Consider the following 21,645-nt stretch of genomic DNA (forward strand, 5'->3'; position numbering starts at 1 on the left):
TAGACCCAGCCACCCAACCTCAGCTTTGGGATTCAACCCAAGTGTAATGACTGCAACAGTGAAACACGATGAACATAGTACAGTTGTGTACCTACCATAAATGTAGATGTTAGAGTGTATTCACTGTTGCAGTCCAGGTTACCCACCCACCATCCCCCTTTTCTTTGCTGGGAACTTATCTGTACTTCTGTATCCTATACAACCTATGTGGTGTATTTGCTTGTAGATGAAGGAAATGTTTATTTTTGTGCATGCATACTTACTGGCATAATTTTCAGCCTACCAATTTGGGGGCACCTGACATCTGGGGCAAGAAAAGCTGAAGAAAATGGCGTTGGCTGCATCTTTTTATTTTTATTTTATTTTATTTATCATTTGTTGACCGGGAAAGTCTGACTAGGTTCCACAGAGCCTGTTTTCAGCAGAGGCCCAGGGAGAAATGCTCCAGATGCATGTCTTTGGAATGTGGGAGGAAACCGGAGTACCCGGAGGAAACCCACGCGAACACAGGGAGAACATGCAAACTCCACACAGAAGGCACCCCAGCCGAGAATCGAACCAGAGAACCTCTTGCTGTGAGGTGACTATGTTAACCACTGCACCACTGTGCCGCCCATGGGCTTTTATACCCGTGGGCACACTGACGTCAGGGAAGAGGCGACAGCAACCGACGCCGGACCTAGACTTTGGAATTCAGGCCGACTGTGGGTAGCCTGCCAGCAGGATAACCCAAGTATAATGACTGCAACAGTGAATACACTCTAACATCTACATTTATGGTAGGTACACAACTGTACTTTGCACTATGTAGTTGTACACTGGTGCCCAGATAGCAACGCAGCTGAGCACTTAGGGGGTGAACACAGGTCCTACTCCTAAACCTCCCCACTGATTTACTGTTTCTACTAGCCCCATAGAAAACCTAGTCCTTCTAGCCCATACCCCTTTACTTTATTACCAAATACACCTGTCATTATTGACTAGCAGTTTCCCACCATTTCTCCAGTCAGGCTGATTGACACGGGCATACTCGGGCAATGTAGCAGCTGCCTCATGGGTGCTGACAACCCGTTGCTTGTTAAACATACAAACGCAATATGTGAGAGATGTATCTGTACCACTAATCTGGAATCATTGCTCTCTCTCTCGTAGAACAACAAAACCAGACATCAAACAGGTTGTCAGCACAGACTCCTCACCTCTTCCACACACCACGCACATACCTCATAAGCCCACTTACACAGAGGTGCTCATTAGAAATTTACCAAAAGAGCAGAGACCTCTCAAGTGCAATCCTTCCACACGCAATACAGTCCCTACAGTATCCACTACACATATAAACCCATGCACCAGTGTCTCGCTCAATAAGCCCCTAAGGCAAAACACTTCAAAACCAAATGTCTTGGTCATAGGTGACTCTATAGTGAGGTACACATGTCCTCCTCACCAGGCTGGACAAGAAGATCACTGTTAGTTGCCTGTCAAGTGCCAGGATACACCAAATCACACATGTCCTCAAGTCTCTCAAAAAACACTGTTATGACTCTGTCATAGTACATGGCTGAGTAAACGACTTGAGATGTACCTCAGGATTGCTGCACCTCTACATATGTTGGACCCTCCCTAGTAGAATCCGAGCATAAATCTGTCTAGTTGAAAGTAACAATTGTACCTGGCCCCCTCAGGAGCAAAAAGGCTGAAAATTTTCTCCAAAGCAAACTTTAACCCTGTAAATGATGGCATAAATAGTTTCAAACCCCCTGCCATTATAGACAACAGTGACTCTTATCCAGAGGTATATACAAATGTCCTGTATAAGTACCTATATAATTGTATAGACTCAGCCATTCCAGAACAGATCAAAAAGTTCCTAGTGTAAAAATAAGCCACCCTGGTGGACCTCTAGCATAAGTAGGTTATACAACAAGAGAAAGAAGCTGCTGTCAAAGATCAAGAGGGAACGATCACAACAGATGAGGAACACACTCCACAGCCTGAGTAAGCAAATTAGACAACTCCTCTTAAAGACGTCTAAAGCAAATTACGAAACAGTTAGCATCCCTAGCTAAGGATAATCACAAAGCCTTCTCTAGCTACATCTGAAATCTAAAAGGGAAGGCTCAGCTTTGTGCTGAATTAGTAGTGCACGGTACCACTCATATTGAACCAGAGATTATTGCAAACCTGCTAGTAGATGGGTTTGGCAAAAACTTCACACCCCCCCATCCCTACCAATCGTACCCCAAAGCATACCTTTCACCAGTCCCCTACCTAGTATTTCCAAAGAGCAAGTCATAACTGCACTCTCCAAGGCCAAAAACACTGCCTGTATGTAACATACCAGGCCGCTTACTAAACGGTCTCAAACAAGAGTTAGCTGAACCACTGGGCAGACTCTTCAACAACAGTCTAAGCACTGGCTTCATTCCTGCCAACTGGAAAACAGCAACCGTGATCCCCTTGCACAAAGGTGCCCATTCGACTGACCCTGGGAACTGTAGACCCAAAAGCCTGACCAGCCTCATCTGCAAGACCATGAAGAGAATCATCATGGACCTTATCAACAAGGGTATAGGTGACCTTCAAACCCCTGACTCTACCCATTTTGGCTTTAAGGGCAGATCATCCCTGTTAAACCTGACTTTGACAGTGTCACCAAAGTCCTGGGTGAAGGCAGAATGGTATCTAGACTTAGCTAAGGCCTTTGACATGGTCCCCCACTCTGGCATCATTGAGAAACTCACCCAGCTAGAATTAACCCATACATCATTAGATAGATAGCATACTGGCTCACCGACCATATATTTACAGTCAAAGCTGGGGATTCCACCTCTACCTGCAGACCTGTTATCGGTGGTGTTCCACAGGGATCTGTTCTTGGCCCTGTATTGTTTGGAATCTATTTCTCAGAAATCTAAGTGAAAACTGATGGCCTGTGGCTTACAAAGTTCGCTGACTGCAAGCTGGGTGCTGTCATTGAGTCTCCAAACGATTACAAAACAGGCTGACAGAGATAAGTGATTGGTGCCAAAGCCATGGACTTAATGCATTTGTTTGCATTAAGTTTATCATCCCCTTCAGTAAAGGTGAACTGCCTGCAGATTACAGTATCAGTAATGCCCCATTGTGTTTTAATCCAGTGGTGAGAGATCTGGGAATGCAGATTGATAGCAACCTTAACTTTGATCACCATGTGTCAACAGTGGTAAGGAAGGCCTTCTGTGTTGCACACCTTGTAAGTAAGGGCATAGCATCTAAAGATAAGGAGGCTGTACCTACCTGTACTCATCGCTGATGAGACCAATAATTGAGTACATTGTGCCTTTCTGTATGTACCATACCAAACGCCTAGAGAGAGAGAGAGAGAGAGAGAGAGAGAGAGAGAGAGAGAGAGAGAGAGAGGCAGAGAGAGAGAGAGAGAGAGAGAGGCAGAGAGAGAGAGAGAGAGAGAGAGAGAGAGAGAGAGAGAGAGAGAGAGAGAGAGAGAGAGAGAGGCAGAGAGAGAGAGAGAGAGAGAGAGAGAGGCAGAGAGAGAGAGAGAGAGAGAGAGAGAGAGAGAGGCAGAGAGAGAGAGAGAGAGAGAGAGAGAGAGAGAGAGAGAGGCAGAGAGAGAGGCAGAGAGAGAGAGAGAGAGGCAGAGAGAGAGAGAGGCAGAGAGAGAGAGAGAGAGAGAGAGAGAGAGAGGCAGAGAGAGAGAGAGAGAGGCAGGCAGAGAGAGAGACTGACAGTGAGCGAGAGTGAGACGGACAGTGAGCGAGAGTGAGAGAGAGACGGACAGAGAGAGAGATGTTTCCCAGATTTCGCCATTACTCTAGAACAGACTTCCAATTCATGTAAAGCAGAGCTCCACAGTGACACTGTTTAAGAGTAACCTGGATGATTGGATGGGGAACCGTAAATGGCCCTCTTGGCCAGGGGCAGTCATTGCTGACCTTTGTATTGCTTTCCAGATATGGATTATGTGCGTCAGTCTTCAAGGCAACAAGGGCATGTCATGGCTAGGCTTGTAAAGGCCCTAGGGCCAGTAGCTTAGTAACCTCCTATGATCCTATTCTTTGAGTTTGTTTACAATGCCTGTGTGGGGTACTGTATCAGATGCTATTAGCAGTATGCAGCATTTTGCCGTCATCCCTTGCTGTGTTGGCCACCTCAAAAGAAATTCACCAGGTTCAGTAGGCATGACCTTCCTATGATGAAACCAAACTGGATTGGGTCCAATATCTGAATGTTTCCTAGGTCATTGTTAATCATTTCCATGATCCATGGTTTTTCATATGACAGCTAGGACCAATCGGTTTGTAGTCCTGGGATATGATAGTCCGCCCTTGTGCAGATGGATGACCATTGCAGTCCTCAATTTGCATGGCACAAAACCTGTTTGGAGGCTACGGCTGAATAATGACACTCTTGGTCTTGAGAGGTTATACTTCATGTATTTACAAGTGGTGGTAGCTGGGGGTGAGAGGTGGGTAAAGTTGGAGCTGAAGTGGTGGTAGCTGGGGGTGAGAGGTGGGTAAAGTTGGAGGTGAATTCATCAGCCAGAATATTTGCTAGATTCCCAATTTCCTTGAACATGGACTCCATTTACTATCAATTGGGCACACTGTTGTGTGCTTCCTTTGAAGTGTCTGACCTAGATAAAGAGAGCCTTGTTGTTACTGACTTGGGTTACGGTCTTTACTTCAAACTTTGCTTTGTTGAACTGAATTAATCCTCTTAGTTGTGTATTCATTTTGCTGAGAGAATTTGTTTATTATTTTTCTTCTTGCACTTCTTAATCTTGGTTGTGACTTTTTTTTGTTTGTTTTTACAACCTGATTAATTTTGGATTCCACCAGGATAGTTTGATTTTTTGTTAGTTTTGGACTTCCCTCTGGTAAGCACATCTGTCTCTGTGTAGTCATTGGCATGGTTATACAAAGCTTCTGTGAATAATTCCACATGGGAAGCAGTGTTATCTGGGTTTGGAGGGGCTTGAAATTTTGATAGGTTATCACTTAATAAAAGGTAGTTTGCTTTGGACTAGTTCCTAAATTTGACAAGGTTCACTGAGGTTACAGAACTGATTTTTATTTTGAAGGAGACTGCTTTGTGGTCCGACCTTACCAGAGAGAACACTACATGGGGGGTGGGGGGTTGCAGCTTTCTGCTGCATTTGTCAGTGCCAGGTCCAATATGTTCCTACCTGTGGTAGGAGTTTGCATTATCTAGTTCAGGATGTTTGTTTGCAAAGTCTTGGAATCTGTCTACCTACAAATTTCTGGACCTGCAGGATACCTAGTTTATATGGGGCAATTAAAGTTCTCAGAGTACGATATTTGGTTGACTGGTGAGTGTGTCCAGTAGGTTTAAGTTGAGGTATGAGTTTCATGGGACATAGAGGGTGACCTGTGGCTTGCTAGTATATGGTTTGGGACTTTTGTTCATAGTAATCTGGACATAGAGGAACTCCAGGGCATCATCCTGTTTAACCAGACTAGAAGTATGCTTGTTATTGATGTATATTGGGTCACTTCCACCTTTAGTCACTGCCTGTGTGGTTGCTGGTCTAAAATACGTTTGCAAGGCACTGAAACCTTGCTCTGCATGGGTACTCTCTGCAGCTTTGAACCATGTCTCAGTAACTGCACAGATGCATTCTCTAGGGTAAGGAGAGCTGGAAGAGAGTAAAGCTTCTTGTTTAGACTCCTGGCATTGAGCAGCAACAGCTTCAGATTTCCTTGGGTAGATTTTACAGCTTCAGATTTCCTTGGGTAGATTTTGCTAAGTCGGAAGTTTTGTTAGTTTGGCATAGCCTAAAAAAGGCTCTATTGGGGAAGACAATAGTTTTGGCCAATATTCAAAAGCCTAGAGAGACCTGATGCAAAGCATCCATGGCAAAGCAATGTGGTTTGTTAACCATGTCCTCCCATGCTGATAAATATTGTATTCCCTTAGAATAACACCAGAAAATAATCCAGTTGTTAGTCGGTCATTTTCTGTTCACGTTGTGGCATCATCCTTGGTGAAGCTAGAATGCTAGGCACATACCAGCCTTTGACACACAGTCCCAGCGCTACAGATGGTCTCTTTTCATATAGTGTAGGGAGGTACATCTGAGGTCATTTACACCTACATGGAGTTATGACTGAATCATACTGGTACCTGTGGTACAATAACTTGAGTGTGTGCGTAACTTGGTGGATCCTGGCCCCTGATAGGCAACTGTCTCTTATTTTCTCTTTGTTCAGCCAGGTGAGTGAGGCAATAGTATGTTGTACAATGGAGACCCTATATACAGAGTCCTGGGAAGTGTATGGGCTTGCCTTATCGGATGGGTAGTTGAAGCTGTACTGAGTGACTGAATGAATGTGCAGTATTAAGTGTTGCTACTGTTGAGTGTTTTTGAGGATAATTTTTGCAGATGGAATGTCTGAGATGTCTTTGAGTTTTGAGAAGATTGCATTTAAGTGTCTCAGCATAACTAGTCTATGTGTGGGGTACATGCTCTGAGTAGTGGGAGTGTTTCTGACAACTATATTGTTATTTTGAATGCTTGTATGCGAGAGCTTTGCCTTAAGAGATATTGTATATATACATGTCTGGTATACTGCATTTGATTTGAGGATTAAATGATTATCAGTAAGCTTTAGATAATTCTTGCATTGTTTCACAATATCCATATCCACCAAATTGGTTCTGGAGAAATTGGGAAAGTGCATATCCATGATGGGACTTACTTTATTGGGTGCATTGTACAAAGGGTTAATAGAGGGCTGAAGTGTGCTTTTGGGTCCAGAGATGAGACTAGGCCATTTAATACTTAATTCAAGGGGTGATGCTCCTCAATGCTCAAATTAGCTGCTTGGTGCTCCCCAGTGTGCATTGTTGCCCTGCACTCATGAAGTTAGTGGTACAGTTATAGAAGTAGTTTTATAGGGAAAATTTGGTCTGTCTGTACAAGGTACTACTAACTGCTCCTGTGCGCCAAATTTATACAAGTACTTTGAACACAGGAAACTGACTTCTAAGCCCTTTGAACAACAAAATAATTTTATTTACAGCTTTGTGTTTTCAAACTATTATAGACCAGACCTTCACCTATGGCCACTAGAAGGAATACCCCAGTCCTCTTAAAACATAAAAAAAAAAATTGCTCGAGTATATGCTACCACAGAAAAACTTTAACAAACTAGGTAGAGACGGTGATTTCAAGTCAGTCAGACCAACAGCAAGACGGTTTGAGCAAATGCAGTAATGTCAGTCATAAACGCAGATAACTGCACATATAAAGTAAGAAATCAGCAGTCGATAACTTAAATAGCTTTTGGAAGTGCCGTTTTTAAATATAAATACTTAGCTTTGCCTGGATGGCACATGATGCAAGGAAATCACTTCATAGACACAGGCAGGGATGCCAGGTGTTACTGAGCTCTGTGGGAATGAGCCAAGAGATGTGCAAATGTACCAAATTTGTACAGGCACTTAAAACACAGGAAGCTTTGTAGAATCCCTTTAGCAGGGCCAAAGGTGCAAGAATACAGCAATTAAGTACCAACATCAAATAAAGTAACAAATTACACAGTAATACTGCCAATAAAGCTTTCAAAAGTGCAGTTCTCAGCAGTCCACAAACTGTATAGTATCATGCCACTTGCATTATTTTCAAGGTGCAAAAACAAAGCAACAGCACTCTACAGTTAAGTGAACCACAAAACAGTGTCAGGGAGCAGCATAAAGAAAGACTGGGCAACAGATTACACAAGAACACTGTAAAATGTCCTTCTGTTAAAATATGTAAGAAGTAGAATCAATCAGAGTTTCTACTGCGGTGATGGTGCTGTGGTAGCGTTGTCGCCTCACAGTAAGATGCTGTCCAGTTCGATTCTCAGCTAGAGCTTCTTCTGCGTGGAGACATGCGTGAATGGGCATACCTTCATTGAAGGTTGTGCGTCAGGACTGGCTACTCTGTACTTAAAAATCTGCTGCCAATCATTAGCGGACTGGAATTTCGCTGTGGCGACCCCTAACCGAGAAAAACCGAAAAGACACACACAGAATGAATCAGAGTTTCTGTAAGATCATCATTATGCCTGCTCAAGGAGTAATAGGGAAGATGGCATTCAATAGAGACTTGCTGTGACTTGTCTATAGTGTAAAGTAATGCTCAAGTCTGGGTTCTTCTCACAACTTATGATGAATTGTCTAAATATTTTGGTATTGATCACATTCTCATTATTAATGGCTGGATGCGAATTTTCTTTCTGTACTGATTGCTATTAATAGAAAATTAAAGTTCTGTAAGTATGCAATCAGAATCATTTTTAAATAAAATATGGTGTGTAGATTAAATCCAGCTTTGACTGCATAGTTAAAAAGTGCCTACTTTGAGGAAAGAACGGTGATAGGGTCTGGCACCTTTTATCAACAAATTCCCATCTGATCATCCTCAAAGTACCTCTCATTCTTCATGCAGATGATATGGTCATCTAAATGTCAAACAAACCCCACTCTGTTATACAAACTCATCTCCAAGACTACCTCCAAACCCTTAGCCCAGTGGCTAATAGGCCAGAAGCTTATTACTTATGGCTTTAGAATCAACCAAAAAATAGCCAAAGCACCCAGCTTCCTTAATATTAAAGATGTTAACAATACCAACATGGAAACTACCACACTCTTCAAATACCTTGGCATTTGGTTGGACCATTCTCTTAACTTTCTACTACACATTCAGAACACACACAACAGATCAACTCACTACTGTTTGGGGTCAACAGGCTATCACCTGTTAACAATACCAACATGGAAACTACCACACTCTTCAAATACCTTGGCATTTGGTTGGACCATTCTCTTAACTTTCTACTACACATTCAGAACACACACAACAGATCAACTCACTACTGTTTGGGGTCAACAGGCTATCACCTCTTCTGTCCAAGCCAGCCAAAGCTGCCACAGGCAAAGGCATACTCATTTCAATTTGAATATGGGCTACTTATTGTAGCTGCAGCCTCAAGAAAAATGCCACCACCTTACAAACCATCTCCAGTAATATTTGCTGATTCATTTCTAACTCCACCAATAAGGAACACCACTGCATAATTTTCCGCAGAGCTAAATGACTCCCAGTACATTTGATAGCCGACCTCCTCCTAGGATTGCTGAGGAATTTTCCCCTCTCACTCATAAACGTTTCACCAGAACCCCCACATATAATCTCGGGGGGTAGCTCTCAATATCATCCTACCCTACTAACTCCAAAAAGTAAACTCTATTGCACTGACAATTTATTTTCCATCCTAGCATCTGAATTATGGTATTCCATTCCTGCCTCAGTCTGAGACATCCAAATGTACTCTGACTTCAGACAACAGCTCATGGAACACTTCATCAGCCAAGCAAAGTGCAGCTGCACTCACTCAGGTCACATTACATGAACCCAGCAGCCCTCTCTCACACGACCCTTTATACTGATTTCATCTTTCCTTTTCTCATCTTGTCATTGCCTTGACCACCATGTTGCTTCAGTTGTACGGAACGCTTTCTACATGGTCCACCTCATAAATAAGGGTATCTCATCCAGGGACAAGGAGGTCATAACATTCCTGTATTCTTCCCTTATAAGGCCAATTATTGAGTACAGCACTCCCTTCTGCATGTACCTCACAAAGCACATGCAGCAGCTGGAGAGACCACAGAGGCTCCTCACCAGGATAATCCAGGGCCTCAAACATCTAACCTACACAGATGGGCTAAAAGGCTCGTCCCTCTACTCAGTTTCATACAGACTCTTCAGAGGTGACCTCTGTCTGGCATACAAAGCAATCTCAGACCCCGCCTTGATGGGGACTGCTGCATATCCGTAAGTCAAGCTCCACTCAAGTAGCCTACACACACACACGCAACCTCAACCTGGTCTGTGACTTCAATAGGACTTCTTGGCGGGACAGATTTATGTCCCAGAGACTCCCCCAACTGTGGAATAGACTCCTTCTCCATGTCAAGCAGAGTACCTCATCTCTTTTTAAGCTTAACCTGGGTAAATGGATGGGAAACAAAAAATACACCCATGGGATTCCACCTGTGTCCCTGCTGGACGGGAGCTTTGGGTGCTGACTTGTCTAAACCTGGGCTAAACTCTTGGCTAGGCTTATAAGGGCCTCAGAGCCAATAGCCTAGTAACTTCCTATGACTTATGCCTCTATTCATCCTACTTTCCTCTTCCCTTTACATCTCTCTCACTTCTTTTTTCTACTACTCCTCCCTCTACATACCTGTCGCCCCTTTCTCTCTCTTCTCCCCATGGTATCTTTTCGTGCAACTATTCTCACTTGACTCTTCTGATGTCTTCATACCTTTCTATATAATGATATGCTGCTATCCCTGAAGCACAAGTCATCACGACTCCACCTTATTTGCAAAACTGTGCCAAGCATAATTCCACGTTTTGACATTAACAGCTTTTTGAACTAAATGTAGCATCTGTAAAAATATATTTATTTTTTAGTGTATCTTTGTATCTGTAAATAAGTTTTGTTCATTGCTTGTATGAGCCTATTCACCCGGGTTGTGCCTGTAAATGGTTCATTGAGGTCAGTATACTACCCTGGTAAACAAATATAAATAAAATAAACACTTTTGTTATGAGACTGCTGTGCATAAAGCCTTTGTGCAATACATAAGGTTGACAACTGTAAAAATATTTTCTTTGTTTCACTAGCACAAAAACAAAATAAACAAGTCTGGGGAGTTGATTATCACATCTGAAGTGAGTCGTTACCAGATGAGAAATTTGTCTGACTGCCTGCAGAAAATCCAGGATATGATAACAGAAGCTAGCTACAAACCTGCAGAGCCATCAGAGGAGGATGCAGCATTCCGACGCACGAGGTACTGAGGATACCAGACTGAGACAAAATATGACTGTCTTCAGTTGCTAAAGGTCATGAACCTGGTTACCATACAAAGTCAGGGATTAGTATGATGAATTGCAGCTCTGCCCGTATTCTTTTTTTTGTTGTGCTAAAACAGAATGATAGTTTAGTACATAGTGATCATAGAGGGTTAATAGAATCCATATTTTGGCCTGTTTTTTTTTGCTGCATGGCAGTAAATGCTTCCATTTTAAGCAGACACTGTTAACCATGACCTGAAGTGAGAGCAAAAAGCATTGCTAGGTAATGTCTATCGGTACTTTGCAAGTGTAAAGTCTAGTTAAAATGTATTTCATATGATTTTTGTAATGTTGCTGTGCATACATCTGTCCCTTCCTCCAGGTATCATCGGCATCACTGCTTCTTACTGCTATGCCAGTATTGTCAGTATTTTTCTCTCTGTTGATGATGAAGCTAGTTCTTTACTTGCCAGAATGTCTCTTTTGTCTTCTGTCTTTGTGCCATTTTTCTTGTATAATATTGTTCATAGAGACAGGAAAAGTACTGGAGAAATGGCTACAAAACTGCTTCTTAAATGTCTATTCTGTTTATTTTGTTTTATCAAGTAATTGTGCACTTGTCTTTTTTCCTAACCCTCTTTATAAAACTGAGGCAGTGCTGTTTTCCAAATCACTGCTAGGTAACATGTTTTATATTTCATTACCCTTTCTGAAGTAATGTTGATTGCTCCACTTTGTTCCTTTCTTTTCCTTTTCTTTTAGTTGTGTTTATAGCAAATCCTATTAGGATTTTAGCCTCCTTGCAGCCTTTTGTTTGCCTCACTGTCTTTGGTAGGTCTTCTGCTTTTCAAATATGTGCTTATTCTGGTATTGAAATGCTTTAGTATATGTGAAGCTATAAAAAAAAAAAAAAAAACAAAGAATCATCTTATTTTTTTATTTTACCTTTGGATACAGGTTGACTGGGCCATTTGGAGGTGGGGAGCATTTTCAGTCACCATCTGATTAGAGCAGAAAAGGGCAGGAGAACATACACATTTTAAAAATTATTACAATAGTAACAAAGTCATAGCAGTAGTGTAAAGAAACACAAGTGGCAACTAGTTACACAGAAAGCCAGTTGAACATTACTACTACTACTACTACTACTACTACTACTAGTACTACTACTAGTAGTACAACTACATTGAGGCACAGGCTGTCTTGTGGTTCAAATGATGACCAGAGGACCAGGTGTGTATTAGTACAGCAAGGTTGTAATCTGCGGCTGTAGTGCTGAGTGACGTCACTAATTCAGGTGCTCTGGGTTTTTATTAATTGCTTTTAAGGGCATTCACAGAAGCTCGCATTCACCTCACAGGCACAAGGTACATGGCTTCTGTCTGATCTAGAGTTATTGGCAAGGCTTAGAATAGCCCTTTAGGACAATTAACCTAGTATTCACCTATGAACCTAGAAACCTATTTACAATCGCGTCACAGTTTATAAACTGACAAACTTTTTATTTTATTTTTTTACATATTGCAAACACAGATTTGTACTCGCTGTAAGTTGGCATCTGCAGCAGGAGCACCTTGTTTCATCATTCCCATTGTTTTTAGCGTTTGCTGTTTGGATCTTATTCTCTGAGGTTTCATTTGTTCTTACTGATTAGAGTTTTTTCCGGCATTCACTCACTGTGGAAACCTCCAAAGCCAGATAATCGCAGATATGTACTCTGCATACTGTCAGCCTGGAAGGTGGTATTCTGCAGTAGATGTGTATTACATTCCTGCTATTCCTGTGTGTTGGCCAGGCTGTCCACCCTATGTTTTTTAGATGAATTTTCCTGAAAACTTGGTCAACTTTGGAATTCTATTTTCTTGTGTACTTTATTTTTTATATCTTGTAGATTGTTTTGTCAGTGAATAGGGTCAAACTGTCAAGAACAGGAACTTTTTGTGCAACTTGGAATACAAGAATTATGCCATGGGAGGTGTATCAGAGATGAAATGCCAATGTACCTACAGTAGAAGATCATATCCCATGTCATCTGATACAGTGAGTACACAATTATGGTGAACATTAGAATGTGTTCACCATCAAAATTTGACTAGGGTTCTTCCCACAATGTCCTCTTAGATGCTTCAGAAAATGATTGAGAAGCACACTACCACTCCATGACAGTTACAATCGAGTGAGAGACTTAACTACAAAGGTCCTACACATTAAAATAAAGTAGATATATGCAGGTTGGCTAGATGTAAAAGCTTGAATAGAAACATTATCTCTGTGCCTGTTCATTTTTGAACAGACATTGTCGTAATATGGTACATCATCAAGCTGAGAGGAGAGCCCAAATAGTCCCCTCAGTTTTGTGTTCTGACATTAAAATTCTGGAACTGTGTGCTTCAGCATCTTCATTCCAAAGGACAGAATCTGAAAAGATAGCTTTCTTTTCGTATGAATGGAAGTTAGAATAGTGAGTATTCATTCCTCTCATTCAGGCATGGACCATCCTATTACACAGATCTGTGCCTTTTAGGAGAGCGCAGAGTTGTGTAGATTCTTTACAATGTTGCATTAACCAGGAAGACGTGAGGTTCATCATCACTATCACTGCTGCAAGTAGCCTTAGCTGTATGGGTTGTATCCTGCTATAGATATAAGAACAGGCCAGCTTCCAGAGCTTCATGGCACCTTCCATGCATCCAAACTGTGAAGTCAGCTCAAGCTGAGTTGACAGAAAAGGCAAGCTTGGACGTCAAGCCCTTTAGACCTTTCTGGTCACCAGAGATACTCCTCTTATGGGCTTTTGAGGATCGATAATCGGCTAATGCTTTCTATTGAGTGGCAGATAAGTTCCCTTTAGCGAAACATTTCTACATCTACTTTCAAGGTGAAAATATGGTGAAAATATTAATTTTAAGCTAGGGAAAAAAAGGTGTTTTTTTTTGGACTGTCAAGTGATTTTTAGTAGCTTTTAAACAGGAGCATTACTTTTTACTTTTGTGGAAAATAAGTTAGTTAAACTAAGGTAAAACTTTTTCTCTGGCAAATGTTATGCTGTTTTACTTTTGGGGATTGGGGTGAGTTCTTAAAGTGCTTTTTTGCTGTTTTTTTGACTCCTTACCTGGTTTACTGACAACTGCTGCCAGACTTACCTGGAAATCAGACATCTTTTTTGGCTTAATCTTGCAACAGCCTACCAGTTCCTCACTTTATCCTTCTTCCAACCACAGAAAGAAAAACAATTACTAAATAACCTTTGTCACCACAGCCACAAATGGTTGACTTTGTTGTGCCCATTTCACGTTCCTCAGACCATTCATTTTTTTTCCTTAGCTCCCTGTGATGTCTCTACAAGTCAGCATATAGCAGCGTTTAGACATGTCATCTGCAAGTTGGATAGCTAGAATGCTATGCTTATCACTAGAGAGGTTTTCCCTAGCAAAATTGGGTCTGCTTTTAAAAAAAAAAAAGCAAAAAACTTTTGAGACTTGAAGAAAAGAAATGTCTCTTTGGACAAGAGTGATTTATTGGGCTTGGCTCAGGGGTTAGTTCAGGGTCTTGACCCTTCCAGTTTAACTGTTTTGGTAAAAAAAGACATTCTTAATTTTCTGAAGAGTGTTTTTGAGCCATGGAATGGTTGAGATTGTATTTTGTCTCCTTAGGGTTCTGATTCATATTCTGAGGAGAGTGTGCCTTTTGCCAGTTCCTTTTGAAGGATTTTTTTTTTAACTATTTCCAGAATGACTCTGTTTTCATTGGGAACATATTGACTCCACTGCCCATGAGGACATCGCCGTTGCTTATTTTAAAGCTGTCTCGCTATGTTAAACCCATTTAACATAGCGAAACAGTAAAAAGCAATGGAGATCTTGCTTTCTCCGTTGCTTTTGGTCACAGCTCTGATGTACTGCGTAGGCATGAGCGGTACATCAGAACTGCCGCGGATACCAGACAGCTGTGGAAGGGCAGCAAAGAGACATTATACAATGCCATTATTTAAGAAAAGTAATTATTTCTTTTCTTAAATAATGTCATAGTATAATAGCAATAACCCACTTCTGGGTGTGGGTAATGCGGGATTTACCCACGGTTGTCTTTGTTTGGTCCCTTGGGCTTCACCCTCGGGACCAAACCACGCCAACCATGGGTAAATCTCACATTACCCACACCCAGGCGTGGGTTATTGCTATATTCTTCCGCAGTACTTATTTTTTGAATTTTCACCTGTCAGTCTCAAATGTTAAAGTTTATGCTTGCCTGCTTTGAGAATACAAGGAATATTATGGCATTTGTTACCTCTTCAAAGGAAAAAAAAAACTGTGTGCACACTTCTGTGCCTGAAGTGTCTACTCACTGTTTGAAATGTGGTTATAATTCTGCTGATGCCACTGGAACTGTTAAGAGCAGATTTGCTTGGGTGCATTCTCAAAATCTTCCAGAAGATGTCAAAGCTGATGTTATGAATTCTCCCTTAGATAGCGAGTTGTTTTTTGGACCATCTGTTGCAGAGGGTCTTAAAAAGTGTGATGAAAGGGGTAAACTGATTCAAGGAATCTTTGAGATTTTTCAGCCTACCCCTCTCCAAGTGTGCCAAAAGATTTAATGCTACCTGTACAACATCTTTAAAAAGCCAAAAAAAAAAAAAAAAGAAAACTTGGCAAGCAGCTGTTAAGCAAATGTTTAAAAAGCAATGGTAAGGAGGTGCCAAAAAGATCTACCTTGCAGAACATATGACAGTGTAATAAAGTACCCCCTGCCATGCCCACTGTGACAAACCCTTAATACTTTCAGAATGTCTGAACCTCCATTTCTCTCTTTGGCAACAGGTCGTTTTAGACAGGTTCAGAAAGTAATCCTTCAAGGTTACATACAGTTGGTAGTGGGAGTCTCTTCCCTCCTTTTCGAGTAATTTTTTTTCCTCCAGATCAAACTCCCCTCTTCCTTCCCATTCATTAGCATCTGTTTTCCCAGGGAGTGATAGAAGTGGTTCCTTCCTCTTCATTTAGGAGAAGTGTTTTATTCAGAATCTTTCTGGTGTCAAAAGGATTTCTGGATCATTTCTTTCTGAACCTATTTGTGATAGTGCCCAAGTTCAAAATGTTATCATCCCTTCACAACTGGTTACCCCCTTTTCCCCATTTCAGTTTTCTAGTGACCTTAGATTTAAAAGATACATATCACATTTCTGTAGATCCAGATTTCATGTGTTATGTTTTTCTGCATCTGGATCACATTATCAGTTCTCTGCATTATTACCCTTTGGTCTAATCTGTGGTCCATGGGTATTCACAAAGTGTCTGGCTGCTGTGATAGCCTACTGCAAGTTATTCACATTTTTTTCCTTATTTAGGCAACTTGCTTATCTCTGCAGAGTCTTTTTCATAGTTAAGAATCTCCCACCTGGGTAAGGGGGTCTTCTGTACATACTGGAGTTCCAGGAAAACATACAGAAGTCTTGTTCAACTCTTTCTCACAGGATTCTTTTCTTGAGATATGTCCTAGGTACTTTAATTCAAAGAGGTTTTCTTCCAAAGGAAAAAATAGATCTGTATCTGAATCTGTTCCTGAGTTTATCCTACTCGGACTTCTGTCTTAGCCAGGGAATTTCTCAGCATTCTGGTCTCATGGCTGATTATTATCCCTATTGCAAGATGCCATGTGAGAAAAATGCAATGGTTTTCTTAAGGACTGATCCTTTATTTATACCTAATGTGGTATCCAAGTTTACTTTGAACCAATCTGTCCATTTCCCAGTCTTCTTTCCAAAACCTAAAACTGAGGGAGAAAGGATACTTCTTACCTTGTTTGTCCACAGACAACTCATCTTGACAGAGCAAAACATTTCAGGAACTCTGATCAGTTGTTCATTTCTTGTGAAGGTAGGAAAAAAGGACAACCTGTGTCAAAACTAAGTATATCCCAAGATTTTGTTTTGTGCAATTACCTTTTTTTATTCCCACCACAACGAGATTTAGCTTCATCTGTGGCATTTTTAGAAAAGATTGCATTCTAGAAGTATTGAATCAGTAACTTGTTCCTGTGTGTACACACTTTACAAAACACTATAAAGTAGATTCCATCTCCAGATCTTGGGTAGGCTTTGCCAGAAGTATTCTCCAGGGATACCTGGACCGTCCTCCTTCTTCCTCCTTCCTTCAAGTCTGTCTAAGCTATGGTAATCTACCCATAAAGCTACGGTGATTGCAGCAGTGATCCTAATGATGTAGTATAGATGTGTACATAAACTTACCGTAACAGTAGATGTTCGAGTAATCGCTCCCTCATCCCCCCCCCTTATTTTTGTATGTTTTGTTACTAGGTAGAGGACCTTTATTTTTATTTTCCACGAACTGTCCTTATCTGGGCTTAAGCCTCCCCCTGGCTGTTGGCTTAAAAGCTGTGAAGGGCTTCATTCCAAGACAGCTGATTTTTTTTTCATGTCTGCCTTTAAACTTTGATAGCTGGCCATGTGTTGTGCCCTAGGCAGGATATAACCCATATAGGTAAGACTACTACAGCATTGATCATTTGAACATCTCTTCTTCTGGTAAGTTTGCTAACACAACTGTACTTTCCTTAACCAATTCTTAATTTTTGTAATGTTTCCATTCCCTCTTTAGAAATGCTGTTTTAAGGTCATGCATCCTTTAATTCTTTTACAATTTTTGGTAGTTCTTTTTCTTCAGGAGCATGCTATGAGTGTTCAGTTCCCTTCCTGTGATATGCAGAGCTTCCACGTTTTTTATTATGTCAAACATTTACTTTTATTTCTTTAAGACTACACATGTTGAGTTTTTCTAGTGTCAGCAGGATTTCTAGTGTCTGTTTATGTATATTGTTATGTAGGCTAAGCATCATCCCTGCACCTTTCTTTGAACTATCTTTGTTCCATTGAGTCCTTCAGATATTCTAGTTTCTAGATAGCACTCTACATGGAGTCTTATCCACTGACTGTACGGCAGGATATGATGATGTTCATTTTCATTGCTGCAGTAGCCCTTAGGTTATAAGGGTTGTTTCCTGCCCGGGAAACATTTGCCCTGATTCAAAAATCTCTGCCCTCCCCATCCTGGCCTCTCACACCATCCTTCACTGTGACTGCTGACTGGCTAATTCCAAGGAAGGAAATCAGCAGTCAGAGTGAAGCTTTCGTCAGTACTTTTCTTGCCATGATGAAAAGAAGCATCTCTCAGGATTCATAGGAACAGCGATTGGCTAAAAGCTTTGTAGACAAGACCCTGTTGGGGGGACCCCTCCACTTAAAAATTATTACCCTTGAAGAAAAATATTTTTTCTTATTTTTTTGACAGTGGTATTTCCCCTTTAAGAAACCAACTATAACCAACTATTCACAATATCAGAAATTTCCTGACTGGGACTGCTGTTGATTTTTAGTGTTTATTTACATGCTTGGGGCTAATTTTGTGGAAAGCTGCATACTGCTTATGTGAACTTTGACTTTTGAAATAGAAAAATTTACAGTGGAAAGGCATGTTTTTCAGTGTCATTGTAGTGCTTACGTTATGTTGTGACAACCTGTCTGCCATTTTGATTCTCTTTGTGTTTGCAAGTGTGTGAACAGTATTGCCAGTGGAATTCTGTTATATTTATTTACTTATGGGGCTGGGGAAAGTGTTATGAGTGTAAGTCTGCTGCTTGTGAACATTCAGTGACAAACTTACCTTGCAACTGACTTGCTCCAGCAACACGTACCACTTTTAGTGGTACTTCCCTGGTAACAGCATGGATACTAACTCTGGTCCAGCTAACTCTTCTTTCGCAATACCTAGGGAGGAAAAAATCACTTACAAGGAGTCCTTTACTGTTTTCACAAACTCAGTCTATGCATTAGCTTCTAGTGAGGAACCTACATCAGCCTTTGGTTGTTCCTCAGACCATTCACATACTTTTTCAGCTTTCTCTGTTGTACTCAATTTGGTCACCATGAACTGGGGGTCAGCCATGTCATCTTCAGCTGTTCCATTATCCGATACTGGCATGAAAGAACCATCTTCTGTAGTCTGGGAGACGCTGTGGGAGATTCTTCTTGGGCAGCTGGAGCAAGAGACAGTTATACCAGACAGACATGTATACAGAGTCATTCATCTTCTGCAGTAACTTCTTTGTATGGTGTTATTACTGTGAAAAAAAGAAGAGTTCCTTACCTTCGCTAGACATGTAGTTAATCCTGGTACAACACAAGCTTTAACAGAGGTGAGATTATGATTTACTACAAATGAATATGTCTTATCCTACACCCATTCCTCTTGTACTGTCAGCCATGGAGGCTGTGTGGAATGCTGCCTGTAGTCATCTTGATATCCAGCTGTCAGTCTCTTAAAAAGCAGATGAACTGTATAAGATGCCGCAGGCTAATACATTTATTTTCTCTCACCTTAGCTGATCCAGTAGTTGTCTCTGCAGTGTTTCTGTTTGGCAACAGGTTGATCCTTAATACCAACACAACACCTGGTGATAAAGAAGGGAATATCTTGGACCATATAGGTAAAACAGAATCTTTTTTTCTTCTTCTACTTTAGCCTTTAGAATTCTGAATTGCCAAGCATATATGTGGAAATGTATGCTGTCATATAGGCAACCTGAGGAAATTGGCTTCTACTCTTCTTAACGAAGAAAGCTGTATTTTGAATAAAACTGTTTTATACCTTTTCCTAGGCATCTAAACATGCTTTGAGGAGAGTGTATGATTGTGCAGACACTGAGTCTAGGGACACAGCTACTAGTACAGCATTGAGAAGTTACGCTTGGGTACATAACCAAAAATTGAGGAGGTAAAGTCTGAAATCTTGGATTCAGCAGTAGATAAGGAGGTATTGTTTTTTTTCACCTGATACCCAGGTTCTCAAACAATATGATGAAAGAGGGAAATTGATTCAGGTAGTTTCTAATATGTTTCGTGTACACCAGTGCAAATTCTGTAAACTTCCCTCTTGCATGAAAAAGCCAAATAAACAAAACCAGAGTTTTGTTGGCAAGTAAAATGCAGGAAACAGATTGTGGCAGGTAATAGCAACAAAAAACGGAGAGGGGGCTTTCAGAAATAAGGGCAAACCGGGGGGGCGTGGCCAAGGATGAACACAGGATAGCAGCAGATTTCTTCAGCTCCACCAATTTCATTACATTGACAGGAATTAATTACTTAAAAAATTAATTTTTGGAGTAATTTTCTTTCTAAATATGTTTGTTTTATATAGTTCTTGAACTATATCTAAAAAAGAAAGGAAATCTTAATAATATTCCTGTCAGAAATTACTTTGGAAATTTTCCTGTCAGTTTATCAGTCTGAAATGAGTTCCAGTAAGACAAATTCTCAAGACTCCAGCATCAAGAAAGAACTTCAGTCTCTGATAATTATAGTCCAGCAACTTACAGCTAAGATGGATAAAATGGATACTAAAATAGACACTTTCATAGAAAAAACTACAAAACAAATAGACTTGTTACATATGGACCTGCAACAACAGAATATCCAGATGACAGGCATAGAAGAAGCTGTGAATGACATGGAAAATAGAATACAAGAAGAGGAAATCAACATTGAGTTTCTGCTGAAACAAAATACACATTTACAAACAAAGCTGGATGACCTGGAAAATAGATCTAGGCGCAATAACATTAGGATTTTGGACTGCCAAAAAATATTGAAGGTAACAATATTACTTCTTTTTAACAACATGGCTCCCTAAAACTTTAGATTTACCAGAAGCATTCTCTTTTGGTATCGAAGAGCACATAGATCTATAGCTAATACTAACTCTAACAAAAACTATCCTAGATCAGTTATAGTTAGATTTCTATCATCTTTTGATAAAGAGATGGTTCTTAAATCTGCTTGGGCTAAAGCTCCTGGTAAGATTAATGAAACAACTGTGCGTTTTGACAATGACTATTCTTCCATGGTATTAGCTAAAAGAAAAGTTTTTCTGCCACTAATAAGGGAGCTTAAAAAGCACAGTTTAAAACATACCTTCTGTTTCCTGCCAAGCTTAAAATCTTCCTTCCTGATGGTCCTAAAATTTTCGATGACTTAGACTCTGCTTTACTGTTTATCAAAAAAAATAAGATTTTGGAAAAATAGAAGAAATGGAATGGGCTAGTCCCTCGTTAAAGAGACTGGCAACTGAAACTTCGTGGAAGACTTCAGAGAAGAAGAAGAGACTAAAAAACAAATGATTTGTACTATGTTTTTTTTCTCTCTCATCATTTTATTTTATTATTAATCTTTTTAAATATAGTTCCTGCATTTCCAGAAGCAACAAATATTTTGAAAAGATTTAATCAAAGTTATTCTCTGTGTGCAAAGAAATGTTTTGTTTCATAACTAGTCAAAATATCTGGAAATTTAATGGCAAGCTGTGATTTAACTTGTTTCTCTTTCTGAAGAGGAAAAATAAGGTCAGTAATTTGATACATTTTTTTCCTTTAAAAGTTTATATGTTCTTCAAATGCTATTCCTAATTATACTTTCTTGATTACACTGCTTATGCTTGTTTGTAAATAATCTGTCATGCTTTAACTAATAATAATTAGAACTAAATAATAGTAAATAATATGTTTTATTTTTAACTCTATTAATATAAACAGTAAGTAATATTCTATTGTATATACTTCTTATAGCTTTCTCTTACATTTTTTTATTTCTGCCTTACACCCTTTTACTTTCTACTCTCTTTTTCTTTTCTTTATTAATATATAGAAATACTTTTGATCATATAGACACAGTAAATAATAAGATTCGCATAGGAGTTGAGTTG

At 40.3% G+C, this 21,645-nt stretch overlaps 1 protein-coding gene across 1 annotated transcript in view; it reads left to right on the top strand.

Moving 5' to 3' along the window:
* The window catches only part of MRPL58 (mitochondrial ribosomal protein L58), a 240,575-nt gene that overhangs the window by 171,943 nt on the left and 46,987 nt on the right, over positions 1–21,645 (top strand). The window contains exon 5 of the mRNA XM_044084977.1: positions 10,706–10,875. Within this exon, the coding sequence (XP_043940912.1) occupies positions 10,706–10,875 (170 nt within the window). The remainder of the gene's footprint in view (positions 1–10,705; positions 10,876–21,645) is intronic.

This window comes from Protopterus annectens, chromosome 10.part0 (genome assembly GCF_019279795.1).
Source record: "Protopterus annectens isolate FY-2018-M chromosome 10.part0, PAN1.0, whole genome shotgun sequence".
NCBI lineage: Eukaryota > Metazoa > Chordata > Ceratodontiformes > Protopteridae > Protopterus > Protopterus annectens.